General features: G+C 45.9%; 1 protein-coding gene across 1 annotated transcript; it reads right to left on the bottom strand.

Moving 5' to 3' along the window:
- Positions 1 to 92: 92 nt before the first annotated feature.
- On the bottom strand, positions 93 to 24512 carry LOC116937778 (uncharacterized). Its single transcript, XM_032944875.2, has 5 exons — positions 24438 to 24512; positions 22340 to 22746; positions 13225 to 13551; positions 8752 to 8910; positions 93 to 7147 (listed from the first exon to the last, which is right to left on the bottom strand). Exons 2-5 carry the CDS (start codon positions 22713 to 22715, stop codon positions 6762 to 6764), a joined length of 1248 nt encoding a protein of 415 aa, XP_032800766.1. The 5' UTR covers positions 22716 to 22746; positions 24438 to 24512; the 3' UTR covers positions 93 to 6761.
- Positions 24513 to 25213: the final 701 nt, after the last annotated feature.

Genomic DNA, 25213 nt, shown 5'->3' with positions numbered 1-25213 from the left:
AGAAATGATTGCTGTTCGATGTCCTGTAAGCCAGGCTATAGTCCACAGATACTGTATATTGGAACATAGAAGAAGTCTACAGTAGGCACAGATGGATACAAATACACAACACGGTTTTATTATTAAGCTTGTTTACTGCAGAAAAGCCTCAGTGTCAAATTTGGTCAATTAGGACCATGACCGCTGGCACAATGGCCTAGCTACTCTTTGCATGACGTTATGGGATCTTTAATGTCAACTCTGAAGCACTGTATGGTTCATACAATGGCTTGATTAGTGTTTAAATACACCAAATAACTAGCAATTATTACACGAGAGTATACGATTTTTAAAATTATGAAAATAACATTCAATGTTCATGAGCTATTAATTACATTTTAAATAATAGAAATGTTACAATATTGCAATATTACCAAACATTATGCAGGAGCAAATATCCACTGTATATCCGAAAGCGTTTATTCTCAGCTTCTATAAACACGATATGTGAATTTTATTTTTGTGTAAGCATTATGGGCCACGTGTGAGTTTCACGTTGCTTTAATGATTTATTTAATTTAGTTACTTGTAACTTCCACAACATGCTCGACTCGTTTAATATCTAATTAAAAGCCATTACATATGTCACTCAGCTCATTTCCTCATCCTATTTCCAACCGTTACCCAGAAATAATTGCGTGTTATTTTAGGTAAATATAATCAGTCTCCAGGTGAAAACTCACAAATACCAACTTTCAATAAAAGTATGCAGTGCCGGTTGAGAGCACATACTTAGACCTGCATAAAGTCACAGGGAAAGCAAGTCTACGTACGTGAGCACATTTCATGTGGGGTGTGAATAACACGAGGTTGTATAAGGTCGCCTTATTGTGTAGTCTGTGCAATATATCAGCAACAACTTTGTCATGAAATGTTTATATATGTTCCCCCATGGACGTCCACATGAACCATGTGTTTTTTTTGGTTAGATCGCCTAAGTATTTATCGTTAACCCGCCACCACCCGATACAGCCAATTAGTAAGGTTTGTCACGTAAACAAAACATGCCAATTCGTTATGAGTTCAGCACACCGGTGTGTTAGTAAATCCACAACATTTACAATTTGAGTACCGTGATGTTTCACTGGTAATTACATACAGCATCATCGGGAAAATTTGCCAGAATTGTACCAGAAATGTGACAGTACTCAAATTGTAACTGTTGTGGATTTACTCTCCAACACACCGGTGGGCTGAAGTAGTAACTAATTGGCACGTTTTGTTTCCGTGACAAACCTTACTAATTGGCTGTGTCGGGTGGTAGCAGGTTAAGGACACATTTATACTTACACTATCTAATCCAAAAAAGCTTTACTATAAATAATATTGGTCGCGAAAGCCTATATGTCAAACTCACATGAACCAGTTACCCTTGAGTGATGTCACGAGATAACTATATCTGAGCTCAATGGGATGCCACCCGACCAAGACATTCAATGTTAGGTGTGTCTAGGAAATGTGCGCCACGTTTTGGTTTTAGGGCATATCATTTTCCTTTTCTCACATATAGTTCAGTGGTGTAACTGAATGTCCTTTATTTGGTCAGTTGAGAGTCCATTTATTTTTTATTTTATCATCCCACTTGTTTACCCAGGAAAGCTTGGCAGGACCCTCCTGAAAAAGGAGTCTTGAGGCTCAGGCTTTCCTTTCCAGGACCCACCTTCTTTCAGGAGGGTCCTGCCAAGCTTTCAGTCAGGGGAGATGTTGCTGCTGTGTCAAAATTTGCAGATATTTTCTTTTGTGCAATGATATGTGTGGCCAATGGCAGTTACTTCGTATGATTTGTTTTTCTATGGGAAGAACCAGAGAACCTGGAGGAAACCCATACAGAACAGTCAAATAACACACTAGCACCACACAGCAAGGCACCCGGGTCAGCAATCAAACCCAGGTACTTCTTGCTGCGAGGCACAAGTATTGCCACTGTGCCACAACCTGCCACCCATTAAGATTAATAACCGCTTTTGCATTGGATTGATTAGAGGCATGAACATAGAAACAGGATTAATTGTATCATAATTGTTGATTAAATGGTAAATATAACCAATGAAAGCGAACTGTAAGAAATTATGGTAAAACATTCAAACAGGTTTGCAAAATTTAGATTTAAAGCTTCGTGACTGCAGGGATTCATATTCTTGGTTCTTTTGGTAAAGTCACGTAGAAGGGAAACAATAAAATAATAAAAATATAAAACAATAACATTCTCACGACGTTTCGACTGCAACACAAGCAAACATCATCAGGTGTGAAAACCACAGCAAGAAAATTTTAAAAAAGTGGCATCCGTGAACACAAAGCAGACCTAAAACACGGTAGGACCAACACCTCGGCCATGGCTGATCACTGTTATAATTCAGTAGGCTCACATGACATTGACTTCTCCTAGACAGAAGTTATCTGCAAGCCATCTGGCTACCATGAGAGATTCGTTCATGAGGCTATCCACATATACAAACACAGAGACAATTTCAACCGAGAAGATGGATTCTGGCTTAGCAGTCATTGGAAGGATTTGATAAACGATTTCAGGTCTTAATTGGTTGTTCACGCTTACGGTGGCTTTCAGACCACATCCATTACTTTCGTCTCCCCCCTCCTCTTTTCCGAACATAGATGGACTCGTCCATCTGAATAACTGCCAAATCGCTCTCCGTGGTGCTAACGTTAAAAAAACGCCACTTTTTTCAAAATTTATTGCTGTGGTTATCACACCTGATGATGATTGCTTGTGTTGCAGTCGAAACGTCGTGATAATGTTATTGTTTTATATTTTTATTATTTTGTTTCCCTTCTACGTGACTTTACCGAAAGAACCAAGAATAGGTTTGCAAAAGTTGGGCCGATGTGAATTATGGGCAAAACAATAATCTTTTTCAATCAAAACCATCACCTTGCCATACATAGCAGGGGTAACCAAAAAGATTTCCAAAATCATGAACAAACACAAGATCTAGGTCCCATTTAACACAGTACATAAAAATCGTGATCTGATCCCATCTGAGAAGAACAAGATCCCCGACATGCAATATCCCAGCATCTACAAACTAAGCTGTATCTGCGGCAGCAGTTACATTGGTTAAACTAAGCAACACGTCTCGGACCGTGTTCGTTAGCATAAGGCAGATTTGAAACACGGAAGGACCAACAATTCTGCCGAGGCTGATCGTTATTTTAATGCGGCTGGCGCACACAAAATTGATTTCTCTAAGACGATGGTACTTTTCAAGCCCACTGGCTATCAAAGATTCGTTCATAAAGCCATCCATATATACAGACACAATGTCAACCGATGATTTGATTTGCGTTCTCTTGTCAAGGGAGCACAGGTCAAGTCATGACTTGATTTGTGTTTTGTTACCTTTCCCCAGGGCACATATGCCCCGCCCACTTCATTCTGCCACCAGGACGTTTGGTTGGCACTGCATGTTCCATGCTTCCACCACCGTAGCATTTGTGCCATGCCCACTTTTTTGAAACCTTTAAAAAACGGTTGCCGTCGGTGACCTCCCCCTCATTCCTCCTGAAGACGATCGCTTGTGTTGTGATTGAAACGTCGTGGTTTTTTTATTTTACCGAAAGAACCAAAGAATAAGTCTACATTATTGACTGCCAGTACACTCACCCAGCTTAATAACCATTGCTACAGTCTACATTAGACAGCCAGTACACTCACCAAACTTAATAACCAGGCTACAGTCTACATTATAGACTGCCAGTACACTCACTCAGATTAAGAAGCAGGCTACAGTCTACATTAGTGTTTTATTTTATTTTATTTTTTATTCACTTTATTTTGATTATATTTCTATCTACGTGACTTTACCGAAAGAACCAAAGAATATGAATTCCTGCAGTAACGAAAGTTTTAAGTCAGAATCTTTTTCAAGTCTGATCATTGTTGGAAGGAAACTGGAGAAAGCAGTGTAAAGTGTACACAATTCTTCAATGAGGATTGGGTCTGAAATGAATAAGAGGCCAGCGAGTGCAGGATGGACTGATTTTTGGAAGACTGAATTTTATCATGAATTGCAAATTGCCACTGTGGCAAAACTCAGTGACTCTTAATCTTAGCCCTGTACAATAGGCTCAAGTGGTTAAGATTTCAGAGATTGGTCCTGGCGTGGAAACATAATTACTGTGATTGGTTCAGCCACGGCAATGAACAGCCTAAAAACTCAATACAGCATTGTTAAATGTTTTTTAAGTTGAAACTCGGTTATTAACACGTGTCACATTCATAAAAATATAAAAATCATGGATGTTCTATTCATACCTCATGATGGTTAAACTGCAATGGACACAGTACAGTACATCTATTCACATGTCCTGAATGTCTTACATTATAGTGGCAAGATTCTCCATTCTTTGCGAGGACCTCTGTGTTTAGTTCAGCATCGGCCTCCGCAGAGAAGGCTTGTATATCGCGAGTGCCCAGCAGTCGGCTGCCACCTGTCCTCCAGAATCGACAGCAGCAAGGCTTACAGAGAACCAAAGACACAGCACAGTGGAACTGTATCATACAGTCGCTAGAACACACCACATCCGCTGATGAAGAGTAAGGCCTAAACACTCACGTTTCATTTTCTCGCGTCTCATCTCCGTGACCACCCACCAGCATCGTTCGATTCACTGCACCCGGGTGCCTGTCTCGTGACGTTCCCCTCTGCACTAAGGATTGAACCATGACCCTACTCATTTCTTTGCACAATGCAATTTAACATTTTAGGTCCAGCGAGATATTTTACAAACTATATTTGTGCTCTCAGGTAAGCAGGATTTAAGATAATAAATTCACAACACACCACCGCACCCCGTGTTTAAAAATTGATTCTTAAACTTCTTTATAGCTCTCTCAAAACGTTCTGTACAAAATTTTAAGAGAAACGTGCGTTTTCTAAAGTGGTTATTCTTAACGCTAAAAACATTACGAATCTTGCTCAAGGCTCCCTTAAACAGCTATACAGAGCACTCTAAGAGCACAATTAAAAGCACAGTGATTTTCTAACTTCAAACACATTCTTCCGATAAAGCATGTTCGAAAAACACAATTCGGATTTTAAAGGATGAAGAGTTCTGGCAGCATCAAATAGCTCGGCATAAGCTTGTTAAAACGGACACAAAGACTCAATGTGAAATAATGCCAGTTGTGAAAAAGCAGTGGAAATGCACAGTATCTTGGGAGGGTATCGTCTGTACCCGGCAAGCAGACAAATTTAGCAGAGGCACGTTATCTGGGGCTAACCTCCAGCTGCAGAGGTATTTTTTTAAACTCCTGTTATCCACAATTTATATTTAAAAAATCACGTGGATAATAACGCAAGGCACAGAAGACACTATAAAAGTGCTTGCCACAATGTGTAAGCCCCAACGCCACCTTCACTGGAATCGTTACCCACAGCAAACACCACCACGGATAAAACTTTTGCGATTTGTAAAACAAAAACAACTGCAGGAAGAGTGTCCGATTGCTCAAAACAACCATGGGAGAGCTTCCTGTACATGCAGAGTAACTGGGCCATTACATATCTGCAGCACGGATAAATCTTGCAATTGGTTGCCATCTCCTCGGAGAGTCTTTAAGCGAGCTTCCCCCCTCTATGCCATGGATCACAGGAAAAAAGTAGCAATGCCTGGGTAAGTGGGATTCACAGATCGCCTTCGCGATGGATAATAACTCGGACAAAGGGGCCATGGATAAGAGACGTGGTACTCTTGTGGAGCACTCGTAAGTATAAATAGCCTTTTTTTTTAAATACTCAAACCATTAAACAATTTTAGTTTTATCAGGTAAGGTCCACTAAGTTATATGACTCTTTTTCAGAAGCGACCTGACCACAAATGATAGCTCAACGAAGTGGCTTATCATGTGGAAAATTATAGCAGCCAAATACTCTAAATGCATGTTGATTCAAAATGTGGAGGGAAAAACCGGAGGACCCGGAGAAAAATCCACACGACCACGGGGAGAGGATGCAAATTACAAATATACAGGCGTCAGGGTCGGGATCGAACCCATGACATCCCGTATACCAGGCAAGATAGTTAACTTCTCACCACCGTGGCGCACCTTTTTTTAAATATCCCCAAGCTCTGGCCAAAAAATGTTCGATGATTGAAGAAATTAGTATTTTAGCCTTTTATCATGTAATATTAAAAAAACGCTCCATGGTATTTAGAGCACAACGAACACAGTATTGTAATATTTACATTACATATACCTTCCGGGAATTAGGGGAACGCTAAGCATTACCGTAGCGTGGTTACTCGTACACAGCAGATAGAAAAAGCAATTAAAACAAGGTCCAAGTATCGTTACATGACCTTTTGAGTACAACAGTCAGCAAATGTCAAATTCCAGTGCTCCTGCCTCAGTGGTCTACGCACAGTTGGGAACACAAAAACAAAACAACTGCAGTTTTAAGAAGACCCAAAATAGAGCAAAGCACACCAAACAGACACCAACCACCCTTCCCAAAATTCCAAAACATACATTACGTTCCAATTTTTAGCCCAACACTTTCCTGCTTTTGGAGTAAACGCCTCATCACTGCAAAGTAACATTTTCACTTTTGAATGAACTGTGACAGAATTGCAGTGCAATGCAAAAATGTCAGATTTTCTTTTTTTAATTAAAAAAAACGCGTCGGAGCTACGGAACTCCCCTTCCACCTGCACCTTCGCTGAGCCGCCGGCACAAGCAGGGCCGTGGGCGTCGGCGCCTACTTCACGGCCAGGCCCAGGGCGGCCTTCGCCTCCTTGTCGCGGTGGGTCTTTTGGTGGATCTTGAGCGTGGACGCCTGCGAGAAGCCCCTTTCGCACTCGCCGCACTTGTAGGGCCGCTCGCCCGTATGCGTGCGCACGTGCTTTTTGAGGTTGGACGTGTCCGAGAAGCCCCTGCCGCACTCATTGCATATGTGCGGCCGCTCGCCCGTGTGCGTTCGCTGGTGGGCCTTGAGGGAGGACAGGTGTAGGAAGTCCTTGCCGCATGCCGTGCACACGTGCGGCCGCTCGCCCCTGTGTGTCCGTTGGTGGTCCTTGAGGCCTCCAACGTTGGCGAACCTTTTGTCGCACACCGTGCACATGTACGGCTTCTCGTTTACCCCACCTGGGTGCAGACACAATGGAGCGAGCGTGGCTTAGCGGCCGTATTACAGTCAGCGAGGCAGTCACAAGCAGAAATCCAAACATCCGCAATCGAATAACACGTGAATCTTTAATTTGCGGATTATTGGTGGTTTGCAAAGTTAAATGTCAGAGCACTGAACCAGCGTTGCGTAGATCCTCGGTTACAATCCTGGCAGCCACCTATGATGATTCATACATTTTTGCAAATATAGTACATCGATATCTATGGGAACTTTTTGCCAGAATCCAAATAATGAAAAAATAATAGCCTTTACCCTTTCTGGCAATAAAACAGGTGTTAAAATCTTAAAACACCAACTAGATACCTATTTCGAGGCATCAAGTCTGCATTAACCACACATACTTGTAGCAAAATATGCAAACAAATATGCTTTGATAATTATATATGCATTGCCTTTTAAACTGAATGGCCTACACCAGAGACAGCCTTCTTGCTGTGAGGCACAAGTGTTGCCACTACATCATGCAATTACACCACATTTTAGCTTTTAGCTAAAGCCTTACTAAATCTCTAGTTAAATTAAACTTTTGTAACTTATCACCACCCCCTGACCTCAACCTAGATTCCTGTCCAGTGAGAGATCGGTACATGGTGACAGGCGGTAGGTGTGTGACAAACAAAGGGCTGTGGAGAGTGGGATGGGCCGGTATGAGGCCACTTGGTTCAGGGGAATTGTAATTCGGCCACACTCATCTCGGTTCAAGCATTTACATCTTTTTTCCAGGACAGCCACATTGAGTCACTGCACTCTTTTTCAGCAGGGTCCTGGATTGGGTTGTTTTTTTATTTTAAGATGTCAACCAATTAATGAGTGTTCATACAAATGGGAGGAAATCGGAGCGCCCGGAGCAAACCCACGCCTTGGACAAGGGGACAATGCTCTATATCCCCCACGTATAGATGCAAACAAACAGATAGCAATTATTCAACTTGCTGTGCCGCCTTCTCGCGAACCAAGGTATGGCACCTCGACGCCCACGGGGAAGGGCGTTTCACAACATTTGTGCCATCCATCCTCACCTCCAGAGTGCTGGATTACAGGCCATGTGCCCAGTCACCACCAAGTAAGGTTCAAGCACCAGGATGGCCCAAAGACAACCGATGGTGGAAACGAGCTCCAGATCAGCTTAGTTTTGATATGGCTTGCAGTGGATGTAAAAACTAAGGTACTGCAAGGATGCAGAGGATGGCCGAGTAATGGTGCCACATAATAAGCTCTTTTTCAGTGACTTGGCCACAGAAAAAATAGCTTAACCACGTGGTGTATCACGTGGATATTTAAAGCAGCCAAATACTTTAAACGCGTGTTTATAAACGTGGAGGGAAAAACTGGAGGACTCGGAGAAAAATCCATGGGGAGAGAGACACGCAAATACAAAATACAGGCATCAGGGTCGGCATTGAAACCACAACCTCCTGTATACCCTGTGAAGTAGTTTACGTCTCGCCACCGTGGCATGCAGCTAACTAAAGTGTGCTCGTACAAGTGTACTCTGCGTGAGGCTCATGCATTTATTTTACTTTGTGAGAGGTGAGTAATGGTGTCGCGAGCCGGGACCCACCGTCACTGAACATGTCACATTCACTTTCCACATCCCGGTCTCCCAATGCGTCCTCCTCCCCGTCCACCCAGCCAAGGGGCACGGGTCCATCTCCTGGGGGGCCCATCTCATCTGGCAGCTCGTAGCTCCCAGCCTCCACCTGCACCTCCTCTCCCGGGACTGACAGAGGGGGTGGGTGGGAGGCTGATTGATGCCTGGGTGGTCAGTGTTAGAATTAGACATGGCAAATAGGAGCATAATTGACACGAGGCACGGGTAAATTATGAAGTGACAAAAGTTATATTTCGGCATAGGAAATGGACAAGCATGTCTGGGTAGGACATGAGGAATAGGTGGCCGGGACAGGATTAGACAAGGGGAATGGTGACTGGGGGAAGGGACAGGGCTAGACACAACGAATGAATTAATAACAGGGTGAGAAGCAATGTGGATTTCCATATAGGTGGCTGATATTGCTTGTAGCATCAGGTTAACCAGCAGATTGTGTTTTATGATGCAAAATCTTGCTGTTAAAACTCATATAAACAGGTCCAAAAGTTGATAAGTTAAACAATATCTCAACTAGATGTAAGCCTATATTCCAACCAACTAAATGTTAATTATTTTCAAGAAAATTACCATGAATTATACGTGTACAGTTAAGGGGTGCAGCGAATATTTTCTTCACCTTCAAATTTCGCTGAGCACCATGTGTTTTTTAGTCCTGGTATTTTGCTGAATGTAGCATAGAATAATTCCAAGTAGAATTTTTAATTAAATTGCATTATATGTTTGGGTCACATGGTGTGTATGAAGTGGTGTGGGTCAAGAGGTGTGTATCTAGTGGTGTATATGGTGTTTGTGATGTGTGGTGTGTTTGACGTAGTGTGTGTGGTGTAGTTGTATGTGTGACGGTGTGAGGGAGGGTGGCATGTGTGTGCAGACTGCCCTATATGACATCATTACCACAGTCTGGATGGGTTCCGCAGGATTGAAAGGATGACCTGGTGGTCTCCCTATTTAATAAGGGGGACCGCACAGATTGTAATAACTACTGGGGTTATCTCCCTCCTCATTCTGCCGGGAAAGGTCCTAGCAAGGATAATTCAGCATCGCCTTGCCAGGCAGCATGCTGAGGAGAGGCTTGCAGAGCCCCAATGTTGTTTCAGGCCAGGAAGGCCATATTCTCTGTCCGTCTGCTACGGCAGAGCTGCAGGGAATTCCAACAGGACCTACAGTGAGGGAAAAAAGTATTTGATCCCCTGCTGATTTTGTACGTTTGCCCACTGACAAAGAAATGATCAGTCTATAATTTTAATGGTAGGTTTATTTGAACAATGAGACAGAATAACAACAAAATCCAGAAAAACGCATATCAAAAATGTTATAAATTAATTTGCATTTTAATCAGGGAAATAAGTATTTGACCCCTCTGCAAAACATGACTTAGTACTTGGTGGCAAAACCCTTGTTGGCAATCACAGAGGTCAGACGTTTCTTTTAGTTGGCCACCAGGTTTGCACACATCTCAGGAGGGATTTTGTCCCACTCCTCTTCGCAGATCTTCTCCAAGTCATTAAGGTTTCGAGGCTGACATTTGGCAACTCGAACCTTCAGCTCCCTCCACAGATTTTCTATGGGATTAAGGTCTGGAGACTGGCTTCTTCTTGAGCCACTCCTTTGTTGCCTTGGCCGTGTGTTTTGGGTCATTGTCATGCTGGAATACCCATCCACGACCCATTTTCAATGCCCTGGCTGAGGGAAGGAAGTTCTCACCCAAGGTTTGACGGTACATGGCCCCGTCCATCGTCCCTTTGATGCGGTGAAGTTGTCCTGTCCCCTTAGCAGAAAAACACCCCCAAAGCATGTTTCCACCTCCATGTTTGACGGTGGGGATGGTGTTCTTGGGGTCATAGGCAGCATTCCTCCTCCAAACACGGCGAGTTGAGTTGATTCCAAAGAGCTCCATTTGGGTCTCATCTGACCACAACGCTTTCACCCAGTTGTCCTCTGAATCATTCAGATGTTCATTGACAAACTTCAGACGGGCATGTATATGTGCTTTCTTGAGCAGGGGGACCTTGCGGGCGCTGCAGGATATCAGTCCTTCACGGTATAGTGTGTTACCAATTGTTTTATTGGTGACTATGGTCCCAGCTGCCATGAGATCATTGACAAGATCCTCCCGTGTAGTTCTGGGCTGATTCCTCACCGTTCTCATGATCATTGCAACTCCACGAGGTGAGATAATGCATGGAGCCCCAGGCTGAGGGAGATTAACAGTTATTTTGTGTTTCTTCCATTTGCGAATAATCGCACCAACTGTTGTCACCTTCTCACCAAGCTGCTTGGCAATGGTCTTGGAGCCCATTCCAGCCTTGTGTAGGTTTACAATCTTGTCCCTGACATCCTTGGAGAGCTCTCTGGTCTTGGCCATGGTGGAGAGTTTGGAATCTGATTGATTGATTGCTTCTGTGGACAGGTGTTTCTTATACAGGTAACAAGCTGAGATTAGGAGCACTCCCTTTAAGAGTGTGCTCCTAATCTCAGCTCATTACCTGTATAAAAGACACATGGGAGCCAGAAATCTTTCTGATTGAGAGGGGGTCAAATACTTATTTCCCTCATTAAAATGCAAATCAATTTATAACATTTTTGACATGCGTTTTTCCGGATTTTCTTGTTATTCTGTTTCTCACTGTTCAAATAAACCTACCATTAAAATTATAGACTGATCATTTCTTTGTCAGTGGGCAAACGTACAAAATCAGCAGGGGATCAAATACTTTTTTCCCTCACTGTACATCTGTGCTATATTGACGTGGTCAAGGCCTATGATACCATCAATAGGCCAGAGCTCTGGGTTCTTCGTGCTTTCGGAGTCCCTGACTCTGCTCACAATCGTAAGGACTTTCATGATGGTGGGCAGGCCCAGGTAAATACTGCATGGCCAGGAGTCACCTTGGGATGCGACAGGGATGTCCTCTGGCTCCTACACTATTTAACATCTCTTTCGACCACGTAGTTCGAAAAGCTTTCCATGGCTGTACTTCCCATTGTACAGATACAATGGGAGGCTGATTGATGCCTGGGTGCGGTCGAGGGATAGCTCCCTATTGGTTAACCATGTTATATATGTTCATGATCTGGTGATTGCTGCGCACTCAATGAAGTTAGATACACTGCTGTTGAACCTGGATCATGCTACTAAGAGGTGGGACCTTACCATCAGCCCCACCAAAACTAAGTACCTGACTGGGTAATTTGTGTCATCAAACACACCACCCCCTCAACTCCCTGTTACTTATGGGGCAGTTGTGGAGAGAGTAGAGAGGTTTCTGTAACTGGGCAATATGCTGTTAATCAGCTCCGATTTGACAGCAGAGGTCTCATTCCGAATCAGTCGGGTGGTATTATTTTTTCATTAGATGCGTGACACTGTGGAAGCTACCTGGTCTGTCAATCCGCATGAAACTTCCGGTCTTCTTGGCCAGTCATGTCCTCCCTTCTCTATGCTTGCGAAATGTGGGACCCTCTAATTGAACATCTGTGCCTACAATCCATCCTGAGTTTAACCAGACTGGATTGTGTGAGCTCACAAATCTTTGAAAGCTCTGGACACAATCCCATCAGTGAGCTTCTCCAGCAGGCAATGGTGCATTGCCTGGGATATTTAGGCCGCATGTCCAGCCACAGCATGCACAAACAGTTTTTGTTTGGCCGGATAGAGGGGGCTATTCGGGTATGGCAACCCATGGCACCTGGGTTTGTCCTGTTACCTCCTGCCAGCGAGCCTTTGCCACTGCACATGGCCTCAAAGTGCAGCTAGCTTGGCAGAAGTGCCGTGGTAATATTACCACTATTTAGTGGCGAATGACGGTTCTTTTTGTGACAGGTGTTGATATGGTGTACGATGTGGTGTGTCTGTGTCCCCGTGTGTATGTCGCCTCCTTTTTGTGTCTCCATCTGTCTGCTTGTCTGTATCCGTGTTTGTGTATGTCTGTCTTTGTAAGGGTCTGTGTGTGTGTGTAGATGTTTTCGTGATAAAATCAAATGGCTCTCATGCAGTTCCTTTGTTCACACTGCATTGTTGTTTTACGATATTGAGGCTAACCAGGGATAATATAAAGAAACATGACCATGGATAACGGGTGTTTCCAAGAATCATACAGCTGTCGCAGTTAATAGGAGTCTCGGGTAATAGGGCCATGGATAAGAGTTCCCATTTAAGTGCTATTCGAGGAACCCCTAGTACAGGGATCGGCAGTCTGTGGCTCCGGAGCCGCATGCGGCTCTTTAAGGACTGCTTCGTGGCGTTATTCACATGCGTTGTGGCTCTTGAAATATTGAGTTCTTTACCGAATTCGAAAAAGAATGGCTATTCTTGTTATTTTCTTTATAGACCCCTGTCCTAGCAAACATTACGTGTAAACGAGATGAGTAACACTCGCCTACACTGTGCAGTGCATCGAGGGTAGAGGGATAAACACGAACCCGGCGTCTCCAGGGAATGCATCTTTTGATGAATCCTCATGGTGGATGCTTGCGAGAAGCCCTTGGCGCACACGCCACACTTGTAGGGCCGCTCGCCCGTGTGCGTGCGCACGTGTTTCTTCAGGTTGGACGTGTCTGAGAAGCCCTTGCCGCACTCGTCGCACACGTGCAGCCGCTCGCCCGTGTGGATGGTCCGGTGGACCTTGAGGGACGACAGGTGCTTGAAGACTTTCCCGCACGCCGTGCACATGTGCGGCTGTTGGCCCTTGCCCCTCTGCCGCCTCTTGGGGGTTTTGGTGTCGACGGCGGACGCCTTCTCGATAGCCTCTGCACAATAAAAATATAAGCGCTTTTTATAAATAGTTTTTACTATTATGTTCATTTACTCGGGTGACCTGTAACATCCACTGGACAGTCGTGGATTTGAAGAGACATGTAGAGAGAAAGACGGAAAGTGCAATTGAAAAAAAACGAGATTTGGAAAGGGACATCGAGAGAGATAAGAAGAAAGACAGAGAAACGTTAAAATTAATGTCGAGTCATAGAAAATGAGAAATAGGTGAACAAAAACGTGGACACAGAGACGCAGAGAGAATTGGTGACAAAGTAACAGATTGAGGAATATGGAGATGGCCACAAGAAGGGACCGACAGAGTGAGTCATGGAACAAGGAAAATGAGACAAACACAGAGATGGGAGAAACTGGCAAGGGGATTTACAGCAGTGCTCAGATCACACATGCCCGCTGCCAGGGACACAACTATGGGGGGGTATGCAGTGTCATGTGATGCATAGGGGCATAGGGGCCCAGTCGGCCACAAGGGGGCCCCGAATCAACAGATGATAAACAAGGAAAAAAATGTTAAGAAAAAAGCATTTTTACAATTGAAAAATATTTCCGAAAATCCACAGCGTCAAATATAGTAGTGCTGCTGCTGGTGTTTTGCTACTGAACACCACCAGGATTTTTTGCAGAGATGCACATGAAAGCAAAACGGATGATAACTTAATTGTGAGTATTGTTACCTTAAAATCCTCTTATTAATACTGTCACCGTGAGACTGTCTTCCTCTAAACCCAATACACGATTAAAATGTAATATTTAGTTATAGCCATAACAGAGGTTTTTGGTACTCTTTGATTCTTTCGGTAAAGTCACGTAGGTAGAAGAAATAATAGATCACGACGTTTCAATCGCAACGCAAGCAATCGTCATCAGGCGATTGCTTGCGTTGCGATCGAAACGTCGTGATCTATTATTTCTTCTACCTACGTGACTTTGTCGAAAGAACCAAAGAGTATTAATACCTAGTCACAAAAGCTTCAAATCAAGAGAGGTTTTTGGGTTAGATCACGTAAATGTTTCGTTAAAACCCGCCACAACCCGACACAGCCAACTAGTAAGGGTTGTCACGTAAAAAGAACATGCCAATTCGTCACTCGTGCAGCACACCGGTGTGTTGAAGAGCCAAGCCACAACATTTACAATCTGAGTACGACGTTTCGCCAGTAATTACAACTAGCTTCATCAGGCGACAGTCAGATTTGTGGAGAAGTCTAACTGTTTCGTTCCTTAAATAGAGGCATAGATGTGTTGACCACGCTTCTGCGCGCTTGCACAATGAGGGGGCTGTGTCGGGTCATGGCGGGTTTTAACGACACATTTATATATTTACGCGATCTAACCCAAAATCCTCTGTTATGGATATTGGTCGCGAAACCCCACGTGTTAAACTAGTTATAGCCTACATATTGTATACGGGTTAGAAACATCCATAGCTATTTCAGTAAAGGTGAGTCGGGAGAAAGGAGGGGGGCCCACTTCCACAGCTACCACTCAAGATATTGTCAAGTATATTTTTTAAACCAAGTTTCTCAGGCTCACACGACGGTTTAAAATATTGTAAATAGCGCTCTATACACCGGAACATCTATTGGCCTAGATCGACAAATCAATTCTTTCTCATCAAAACGTCACCGATACTGCGGTGGGACTCACCAGCAGACTCGGCCCAGCATCCACCGTGCAGAAGGAAGTGTTGATCGGTCAACTTTCCAGTTCAAACTACTCGAGTTCCGCACCCACTATGCTATGATCTTCTGTGGAAATGGCGACCCCCTACCCGACTGTGTTAGTCACTTGTTGCGATGCCTCGCAAATAGTTGTGCTGCAGATCTGGTCAGTTCATCTTTCGCCCTACATCCACACGATCACAGAAGAGTGCCTTCGTCGCCATACTGCTGCTGTCGGATATCGAGTCAAAGCCTGGACCAGGGATTGAACGCACGCTCCATAGTAAAACAAGATGGTGCTGATCCAAGATCTGATCAACGATTGTGGACTCGACATATTGGCCATTACCGAAACCTAGGTATATGAGAACTCACCGGACGTAATTAAGCGTGAGGCTACACCTAACGGATAGGCGATTGTACATCAGCTCCGTCGCGGGAAGCCTGGCGCACCGATTCACAGCGTGAAAGTCCTGAGAGACTCGTGAAAATACCAAACAGCATGCGGAGGCTTACAATCGCTGTCATCTATCGACCGCCATCTTCACCGCTGTTGGAATTCCTTTCCGAGCTTTGCGGTCTGCTAGATGGTGGGTCACTTGGCTCTCGCTACATCATCTGCGGTGACCTGAACTGTCCCGGACAGTGATCTCTCCAAGATTATCGATGGTCACAGCAGTGCAACATGTCGCTTGGGAAACATACTGGATCACATCCACTGATGTCGTAACTGTGACCAATGTTGTTATCGAAAACGTGGGTATTTCAGATCAAAGTCTTGTGAGGTGCAAAGTGGTATTACCGACTATTCGCCCACCCATCACGATATCCGAGACTGGAAACGACTGGACCAAGACCCTTTCCGTCAGAAGATCCGGTCATCTAAATCCTGCATCGACGGCCAATTCATTTGCAGCTTAATTAGAAAATGACATGACTGCTGTTCTTGATGTACTCGTGCCCATGTGAACAAGCACAAAGAGAATGGGGAAAGCGTGCAGTCACTGATTGTCACTGGAGGCGATCGCTGCGGAGCAGACGCAAAGGAGGCCAGAGGATCTTTGGAAGAAAACTTGTTTTGACACTGTCCGACTCGCTTACAGAGCAGCCTGCAGATCTGCCAACTGACTCATTGCAAACTAGATTCGAAGCTTTCGTGACTGCAGGAATTACTCTTTGGTTCTTTCGGTAAAATCACGTAGAAAAGAAAATCAAATAATAATATAATACGACGTTTTGATTGCAACACAAGCAACCGTCATCAGGTAAGAATGAATGAGAAGCGTGGTCTGCCTCCGGCCACTGTGGTCCAGAATTCCACACAACTCTCTCACTGTCCTCTGCCCCAACCCCTCCCACCCTCTCTCTATTTAAAGCCTCGACACAGTGGCGCTGTCTTTCTTTTTGTCATTCTTTGGAGGATTGTGGTCAGCCAGGTGGGGTGTTGGCTGTTGTGTTGTCCTGCTCTATGTGTTGTGTTGCATTGTGTTTCTAAGTTTACTATGTTTTTCTCATTCATTCTTACCTGATGACGGTTGCTTGTATGGCAATTGAAACGTCGTATTCTATTATTATTAGATTTTATTTTAAAATTTTATTTTCTATGTGACTTTTTCCGAAAGAACCAAAGAGTGACTCATTGCAACGCATTCTCCCAGTCTGCCATCTGAGTTTCATCAACCTGCAACCAATGCAAAACTCGAGACCCTGGCACCAACATCGGTGGCAGAAGTGTCGATGTTCATAGCACGGCTGCCAAAATATGACATCGCGTTTGACTACATCCACATGTTGATTCTCAAATCATGCTCGGACGTTCTTGGACCGCTGATTGTCCACCTGCCAAATCTTTTGTTTAGCGAGGGCTGTTTCTCAGACTGGTTCAAAATGGCGCAAGTAACACTACTCCTGAAAAAAGTTGGCTTGAGCCATAGTGACCCCACAAACTATCACCCAACCTCAAATCTGAGTACGATTTCAAAGGTCATACCGCACCGGTGTCTTAAGCAGTTACTTCCCCACGTCACTGCGATGAGCAGATTCAACCCGTTGCAGTCGGTATACCGGAAGTTCCACAAAGATCACTGATGATCTCGACAAGACCATAGATGACCGGTGTGCCACAGCGTTGGTTGGCCTCAATCTCTCAGCCGCCTTCGACACCAGTGACCATGAGACACATATCGGCCGGCGAAGGTCAAGGTTTGGTGTATCAGGTATGGAACTTGGCTAGATTGAGTCATACCTACATGGTCGATCACAGTTCGTCAAGGTGAGCAACGAACAGTAATCGCCTATGCCGTACCAAGTCGGCGTACCACAGGGTAGACCGCGGCAAGGTAAGGTAAAAGGTAAAACTAACGAGCCTACCTTTACCCTACCGTTTACCTTACCACAATACAATCACTCTACCCTTACCTTTTACCCTTTAGCAAGGTAAGGTAAAAGTTAAAAAGCAACGAGCCTACCTTTACCCTATCTTTTACCCTTAACCCATACAAATTACCCAATTACAGGGTAATTACAGGGTAATTACTGGAGTAATACACATGAAAAAGGTTTATAACAGGTAAATGCTAGGTAGACCGCTTTATTCATATAGAATACTCTCGAATCGGGCGTTGAGGCTGTCGACGACACCGTCCCCCATAACCTCGTCCCAGTCGTCTTGGTCGATGACGATCTCATCAACAACCTGATCAAGTTCGTCATTGCCGTCGAGAGGCGATAAGATCCTGCGCCGCTTCGGCCCATTTAGATGGGACCTTCAGGCAGCCGGCCGCGATCCAAGAGCGCAAGCACATGGACTGGATGAAGAGCGTCAACGACAGCGACTGACGGACGCATGTGAACTCCCACCCGGATCCGCTATTCGCGCGTTCGCAGACGGGGAGATCACCACTGCATTACATGAATGAAGGCGCTGGCGGTCGTGACGCCCATGCTCAGAAATCGATCGACTTCATCGCCGTCATCGATGGAGCTGCCCACGTTGCTGAATAGGGTGCTGAACAGCGAGTCCTCCTCCATATGGGCAGCAACTGTCGTCGTCGGGATCGCGAGCATGTCCGAGTAGCAATGCTGCAGGACAGAGCGGACCGTGGCCTTCAGTGTAGTCAGCTCGTCTTGGTCTGTCGTTTTCGGCAGCTGTGGATTCAAGTAGGATGCCACAATGGCGGGTTCCTGAACTAGGAAGTCGCGTTACCGCACCAGCTCGGCCTTCATCCCCGTCGCGGTCAAGGACTCATCGATCGCTCTAAGAGCGGGTTCACCGCGATCACAATTACGGATCAGGTGCTCCATCGTCACCGGCACGAGATCCAATGTCGACTTGCAGTCCTCCGCCAACGAGGTCATGACCTGGCGCGGCATTCACAGGAATGCTGTCACACCCTCGATGTTTGCCCACTGCAGTTCAGAGAAAGCACCGATGCCGATCAGATCCTGGAAGCGCACCATGATAATGTCCAATGGAATACGCTTTTTCATGGCGTCGTCGCCCACGTCAAACGTCGAATTCCACCTGGTCGGCGAGTCCTGGTGCGTCGGCTCCATGCTGGCGAGCTTGGCAATCCCGGCCTTGCGACGGTACGACTGCCGGGCGATCTTGCTGCGCATGATATTGACGAGCACCTTGCGCAGTTCGGCGTTGGTCGACTTGATCAGTTTGCGAACTTAGACGACGCCGATCTGGACCGAATGATCCACGCAGCGAATAGGGTAGCAAGCCCCCAACTACTCATATCCGGTGTCCTCGCTGACCATGGCGAACAGTGCCTTGACAGCACTGATCACATCGGAGCCATTGTCGCTTGTGACAGCGAGCAGCCAGTTGAGACATTGTGCCCGAGGCTTTGGAGGTGCTCAAACAGAGTGGTGCCAATGCGCTTGCCGAAACCCCTTTCGGACTGCACATGAGTATCATCAGCAGCATGGACTTCAACGCACCAGATTTGGTGTCGATCCAATGCACCGTGACCATCCAAAAAAATCCCTTCATATTGCGGTTCGACCACCCGTTGATGGTGAGCGAGATGGCGACGTCCAGGTTGCAGAAGAACGCCCTGACGATGGGCAGCATGATGGCGTGATGCCCGACAATCCTGCGAATGATGGTGCGAGTTGACGGGCCCTCGTATCCCTGCGTCAATGTGTGGACCAAGGTCTTGAACTTGTTGCTAACGGCGGCTCGCAAAGAGATTGCACCTTGGATAACAAAATCAACCACCGCGTTCTCCAGGATTGCTGGCCGGCTCAGCGTTTGCTGCATTAGGCGGCTCGCCGACGCCGACGTCCCGACTTCGCTGCCTGGGGCGAGCATGTTGTGCTTCTTGAGGTGGGCTTTCCACCCCGACGCGTTCGTGTGGGAGGAAAACCACTTGCTGCACATGGGAATCACCCTCCATCCAATCGTGCGTGTGCTCCCATGGGAACACATGCCGCTGCCTCATTCGATTGCTGTTCGCAGCGACCACATCCTCTACCTCAAGAATGTGGTCCGTCTCCATCTGGTCCGACATCAATGATTCCAATTTAAAATGGAGGCCACGGACTGCGCCACAGAGCTTTTGCGAGCGGTAAACAGGGTATTTACCGGGTAATACTTCACGCTACCTTTACTCTACTAGGTAATTCTTCTGCGCTAACTTTACCCTACCCCTTGGCATGGTCGACACCTTTACCCTTTACCCCTGTAAAAAGGGTAAATTACCTTACCTTGCCGAGGCCTACATAGGGGTGCGTCCTCGGGCCCTTCCTATTTTAAACATATATCTAACCGATCTTATCTCATCGCATGACATCAAGTTCCATCAATATGCTGATGATGCAGAATTGTACACTGCAGTGAAGTAAAAGTTAGATATTGAGAGCATTGGCAACCTCGAAGATTTCACACTAGCGGTGCACGTGTGAAACAAAATGCTGCTTAATCCAGAAAAATCTGAGATTCTGCTGGTTGGCACCCAGGCGCAGGTGAAAAAAATTGTGGGAGGATCAGGTGTGGCAGTCGCGAACTCCAGGATTAAAGTTTTCTACTCATCTTAAGAGCCTTGGCACCATACTCGACCAGAATTTGTCGTTTGACCACGTGCAAAATGTAGTCAAGTCCTTTCATATCAGGGCTCTACGACACATTCGACCACTGTTTAGTCGTGACATAGCCAACACGGTGATGTGTAGCATAATATCGACAAGGCTCAATAATTATTGCAAATCACTACTTTACAAAACTTCTGGAAAAAAGATAAGCAAACTGCAGAGTGTAAAAAAAATGCTGGTACATGTCGTGATGGGTACTGCAAGATCCAACCGTGTCCGTCCAGGACTCACCGAGCTGCATTGGTTTTTGGTTGCCAACCAAATACATTATAAGGTGCCACTCATTACAAACAGAGTGCTTGCAACAAATGAACCACAATGCCTTGCTGATCTCGTCAAGGAGCATAAACCATCACGCAAACTCTGGTCATCCTCGCAGCGGCTTTTGGCTATCCATCAAACCAAGACAGTCACCGCATCGCACACTTTCAGATGCGCTTCTGCGGCTGTCTGGAATGCTCTTCCTTCCGATATTAGGAAACCACAGGAGCTATGCACTTTTAAATCTAGATTGAAAATGTATTTCTTAGGAACTGCTTTTTATGTATTAGTTTGTTGTCCTTCCCTGCATCTCTGATTAGCACTGTTGGCTACGTACCCTGCAAAAGAAGTTCAACATACATACATACACACAACCCAGATGGATGAATGGACGATGTTCATGAACAATGGAATTAGCCACTGAGCAGTGCTATGGTCAGAGTGGTCATGTAAAATTAGTTAACCGTCATCAGGTAGAACTAAATTTGAGAGAGAGACAAAACACAGACACAGAGACACAGACAGACACACAAGCAGAGAGAGACAACACAGACAAACAGAGAAACACACACCATAGACACAGAGAGACCCAATGCCTCTGTGTCGAGGCCTTAAATAGAGAGAGGGGAGGGGTTTGGCAGAGAGAGAGGTGGGTCTGCTGGGGCAGCTGCTGCAGCAGAGAAATTAGCATGTCAATTAATCCACCCCGAAGCGACCGATGGAAAGAAGATCGAATGGCCCTATGAGAGCCTGGTAAATTATAGAGAGAGAAATAGTTTGAGAAAACAAAATTTTGCAAATCTTTTAGAAATGTAATGTAATGCAACACAGAGAGTCGGCTAACACACAGTTAACGCATAGCCTGGTTAATTACGATCTCCAAAGATTGCTCAAGTTAAAAGTTAAGTGTGAAATTTGACAGAGACACACAGAGAGATGTGTGGAAATCCACCCCGAACCGGCCGAGGGAGAGAAAGAGCGAATGGACCTATGACAGCCTGGTAAATTTTAGAGAGAGAAATAGGCCATTTGAGAAAACTAACTTAGAATTTTTTTTGGAAATGTAATTCAATGCAATACAGATAGTCGGCTAACACACAGTTAACGCATAGCCTGGTTGATTACGATCTCCAAAAATGGCTAAATTTGAAGTTAAGTATGAAATTTGACAAACAGAAACACAGAGAGAGAAAACAGCTTATATCCTCCCCGTAGAGGTGGTTCAAACTTGATTTGAAGCTTTCGTGGCTGCAGGAATTACTCTTTGGTTATTTTGGTAAAGTCACGTAGAAATAAAATAAATTAAATAATAGAGTACGACGTTTCAAATGCAACATAAGCAAACGTGATCAGGTAGAACAAAATTTGAGATGACGGTTGCTTGCGTTGCAATCGAACGTCGTACTCCATTATTTATTTCTACGTGACTTTACCGAAAGAACCAAAGAGTAATTCCTGCAGTCGCGAAAGCTTCAAATCACATATATGATGACCGGGACAAAAATAATCAACAAAAATAATATGTAGCATGCAAAGTCTCCACCGCAAAACATTTTCTATTAGTGGGATTTTTAAGGACAGGTGTCCTCTTCCTTTACAAGCCTTCACGGTGTGCTAATTCCTATTCTGTTAAGGCCCTCAACAGCCACATTCCATATTACAGTTATTTTGCTGCTGCTGATGACGATGATACCAATGCATCATCATCACCAGAAAAAACCATGAGCAGTAAGTCACTCACCGCGGTGGGACCTCTGGTGAACCTTGAGTGTGGACGCCTGCGAGAAGCCCCTTCCACACTCATCGCACTTGTAGGGCCGCTCGCCCGTGTGCGTGCGCACGTGCTTCTTCAGGTTGGACGTGTCCGAGAAGCCCTTGCCGCACTCGTTGCACACATGCAGCCGCTCGCCTGTGTGCGTGCGGTGATGGGCCCGCAGCGAGGACAAGTGCAGGAAATCCTTGCCGCACTCCATGCACACGTGCGGCCGCTCGCCCGTGTGCATGCGCTGGTGGTCCTTGAGGTTTCCGATCTGCGTGAAGCTCATGTTGCACACTGTGCACACGTAGGGCTTCTCCTCGCCCTGCACCGCGCCGCGCTGAGCCTGGGGCCTTGGCATCTTCGTCGCTCGTGCAAGGAGACTCCCTGCACTGCCCAGGGGCCCCCATGGGAGAACGACCATTGACTTCATCGCCACGAACGAAAACGTAAACATTTCACCTGGATAAACCATCGAGATGGAATGTCTCGTTTGCAAAGGGTGCACTTCATCAGAGGGGCAAATTCAAACTTTACAACACACACAAGTACAAGTTATACAATGTCAAGTGCATTTCTTCAGTATCATGAACTGGACCAAACCGAACAAGGCAGTAAACGTAAACATACTGCAACCTAACTCATATTTTATAAGTGGTGCACGTAGCCGGGTCATGGAGAATATTCTGTCTCTCTCACAGTCGAAAATCTTGTGCAAATGCGATTCAATGCACGAGCGTGCGATTATATTGCGTGTAACGAATCGTCTCCAAGCACAGATCCGTGCCCCCAATTGGCAGCCGTCCATGCGCGGCCTAAGGTGACTCAACAACCTAATAAGGCATTAGTCTGCCACGAGGGGGCGATGATTGTTATGCAAATACTGCAGGATAATTTGTGGGCATTCTTTTATTCATTTTCCGAATTTTAACTGACGTTGAGGTTTGTTTTTATGGCGGAAACCTGGGGGAACCCGGAGAAATCCAATGCAGACGAAGTAGAGAACAGACAAATCTTCGCACAGAAAGGCGCCCGATTCAGGAATCAAACGCAGTCACTTCTTGCTACATCACTCATCACCTTGACTATTCATCAATGCCGCCCCAAGATGTAATTGAAGCTGTAACGACTACTGACAAGTCTCGTGCAGAGGCAACCAAATTAATATATTGACTTAAAATAATTACCAGTGGGAGTGTGCTATAACGTCCATCAGCCGCCGAGTCTTACAAATTCATAAGCAGTAAAATGTGCGCGCAATGTATTGGGGGAAGCATTGGCTTAACGATCACTAGAGGGCTGACGAGAAACAGTGCAGTAAAATATATGAAGGTTTGAGTTTAAATGCTCCTGAGAAACAAATCCAGGTCCATAGACAGGACGGATTGAACATCGCTTTATTACGGCAATTAAATATCAATGTGCAAGATATACCCGGGCGCAGTGACGGTGATTGATATGAAATGGGTCAGACAGTGATGTTAAGTGATGCAGTGAAGTCAGTGATGTAGTAAAATTAGTGATGTAATGACGATTGCTGATATGATTATCTCACGACGCAGCGGTGTAATATTGCGATGGTGACATAGTGATGATGTATTGATGGTTAGTGATATAGTGATGGTGAGTGATGTAGCGATGGTGATATAGTGGTGATGTATTGATGGTTAGTGATATAGTAACGGTGAGTGAAGGTGATGTTATGGCGTGTGGTGATGGCAAGTGATGGTGATGTAGTTATGGCGAGTGATGTAGTGGATGGCGAGTAACGGTTATTGATGTAATAAAATAGTTATAGCTTATCGTGATGTTAGTGATTGTGAGCGATGTAGCGCAGGTGGTGTGATGCAGTAATGGTGAGTGATGGAGTGACGGTGAGCGATGTATGCAGTCACGGCGATGTCGCGATGGGTGAGCGACGGTGAGTTTACGTGGTGATGGTGTGGTTGGCTGTTTGGCACCGCTCCCAGGCCGCGCGGGGGGGGGGGGTCACGCGTTCTGCCACTTGAAGACCGAACGCGCGGGACGCCGGGGCCTCGTGGACTCCTCTGCGGGGACTCCTCAGCGGGAGCGGGAGTCGAACCTCGCGGCGGCGGCGGTGGCGGGAGACGCGAGCGCCGCGCGACGGTCCAGGCCCGAGCGACGAAAGAATCGCGATTGTCGATTCCATTCTGTACGTTGGTGCTGCGGGATGAAGAGGGAATCGAATCGCACCGTGAGTTTAAGGTACGCGATCATTTGGCGAGGATGCTGCCGCAGGGCTGCAACGGCGCCGCGGTCGTTTCGTTGAGGCTCAGTGGCGGTGGTGGTGGGGAAGGGGGTGGAATTTAGCCCCTTGGCACGCCCGAGGCAAGCAGCGCTGAGGAGACCGCAGACGAATCGATATTTTTCTAAATTGGAATCGCAATCCCTCGAAATCGCTCCGCGGCGGTAATCGACAGAGACCCGGATCGGCTCTGCTGTCGACGGGGGGGTGGTTGGCGCCTCGCGGTGGCAGTCCTCGGCCTCGGCATAGGAACGGCGCGTGGCGAGGGTGGGGTGCGGGGTTTACTGGCGCCTCGTAATGATGGCCGTGGCACAGCTGAGCTGGCACCGTGGTTTCCAGTGTAAAACTCACTCCTTTAAAACTGCTTCGTGTTTAGTGTTGTCCTTTCCCCCACGTCTCTGATTAGCGCGGTTGGCTACGTACGGTGCGAAAAAAGTCCAACGTACATATAAGTCCACATACACAACATCCATACAACACACACGTAGCGAGTACAATCAGCCATAGCCCCAAGCCGCCAATGACCGCGCTGCCAATCAGAACGAACCGCAGTGGAGTCCGCGCGGTTTCCAAAGTGACGAGCGAACCCCGTG

This window comes from Petromyzon marinus, chromosome 42 (assembly GCF_048934315.1).
Source record: "Petromyzon marinus isolate PM22_M1 ecotype Great Lakes invasive population chromosome 42, UKy_Petmar_22M1.pri1.0, whole genome shotgun sequence".
NCBI lineage: Eukaryota > Metazoa > Chordata > Hyperoartia > Petromyzontiformes > Petromyzontidae > Petromyzon > Petromyzon marinus.
The sequence above is the reverse complement of the archived record's forward strand: the minus strand, read 5'-3'. Positions and strand labels throughout refer to the sequence as shown.

Excerpts from the sequence above, each read along its gene's own strand:
- LOC116937778 (XM_032944875.2), bottom strand. The coding sequence starts at position 22,715 with ATGCCAAGGCCCCAGGCTCAGCGCGGCGCGGTGCAGGGCGAGGAGAAG. Across the intron at positions 13,552-22,339 it reads TCACCAGAGGTCCCACCGCG|AGGCTATCGAGAAGGCGTCC; the intron begins GTGAGTGACTTA and ends TTTATTGTGCAG. Across the intron at positions 7,148-8,751 it reads ATGTGACATGTTCAGTGACG|GTGGGGTAAACGAGAAGCCG; the intron begins GTGGGTCCCGGC and ends GTCTGCACCCAG.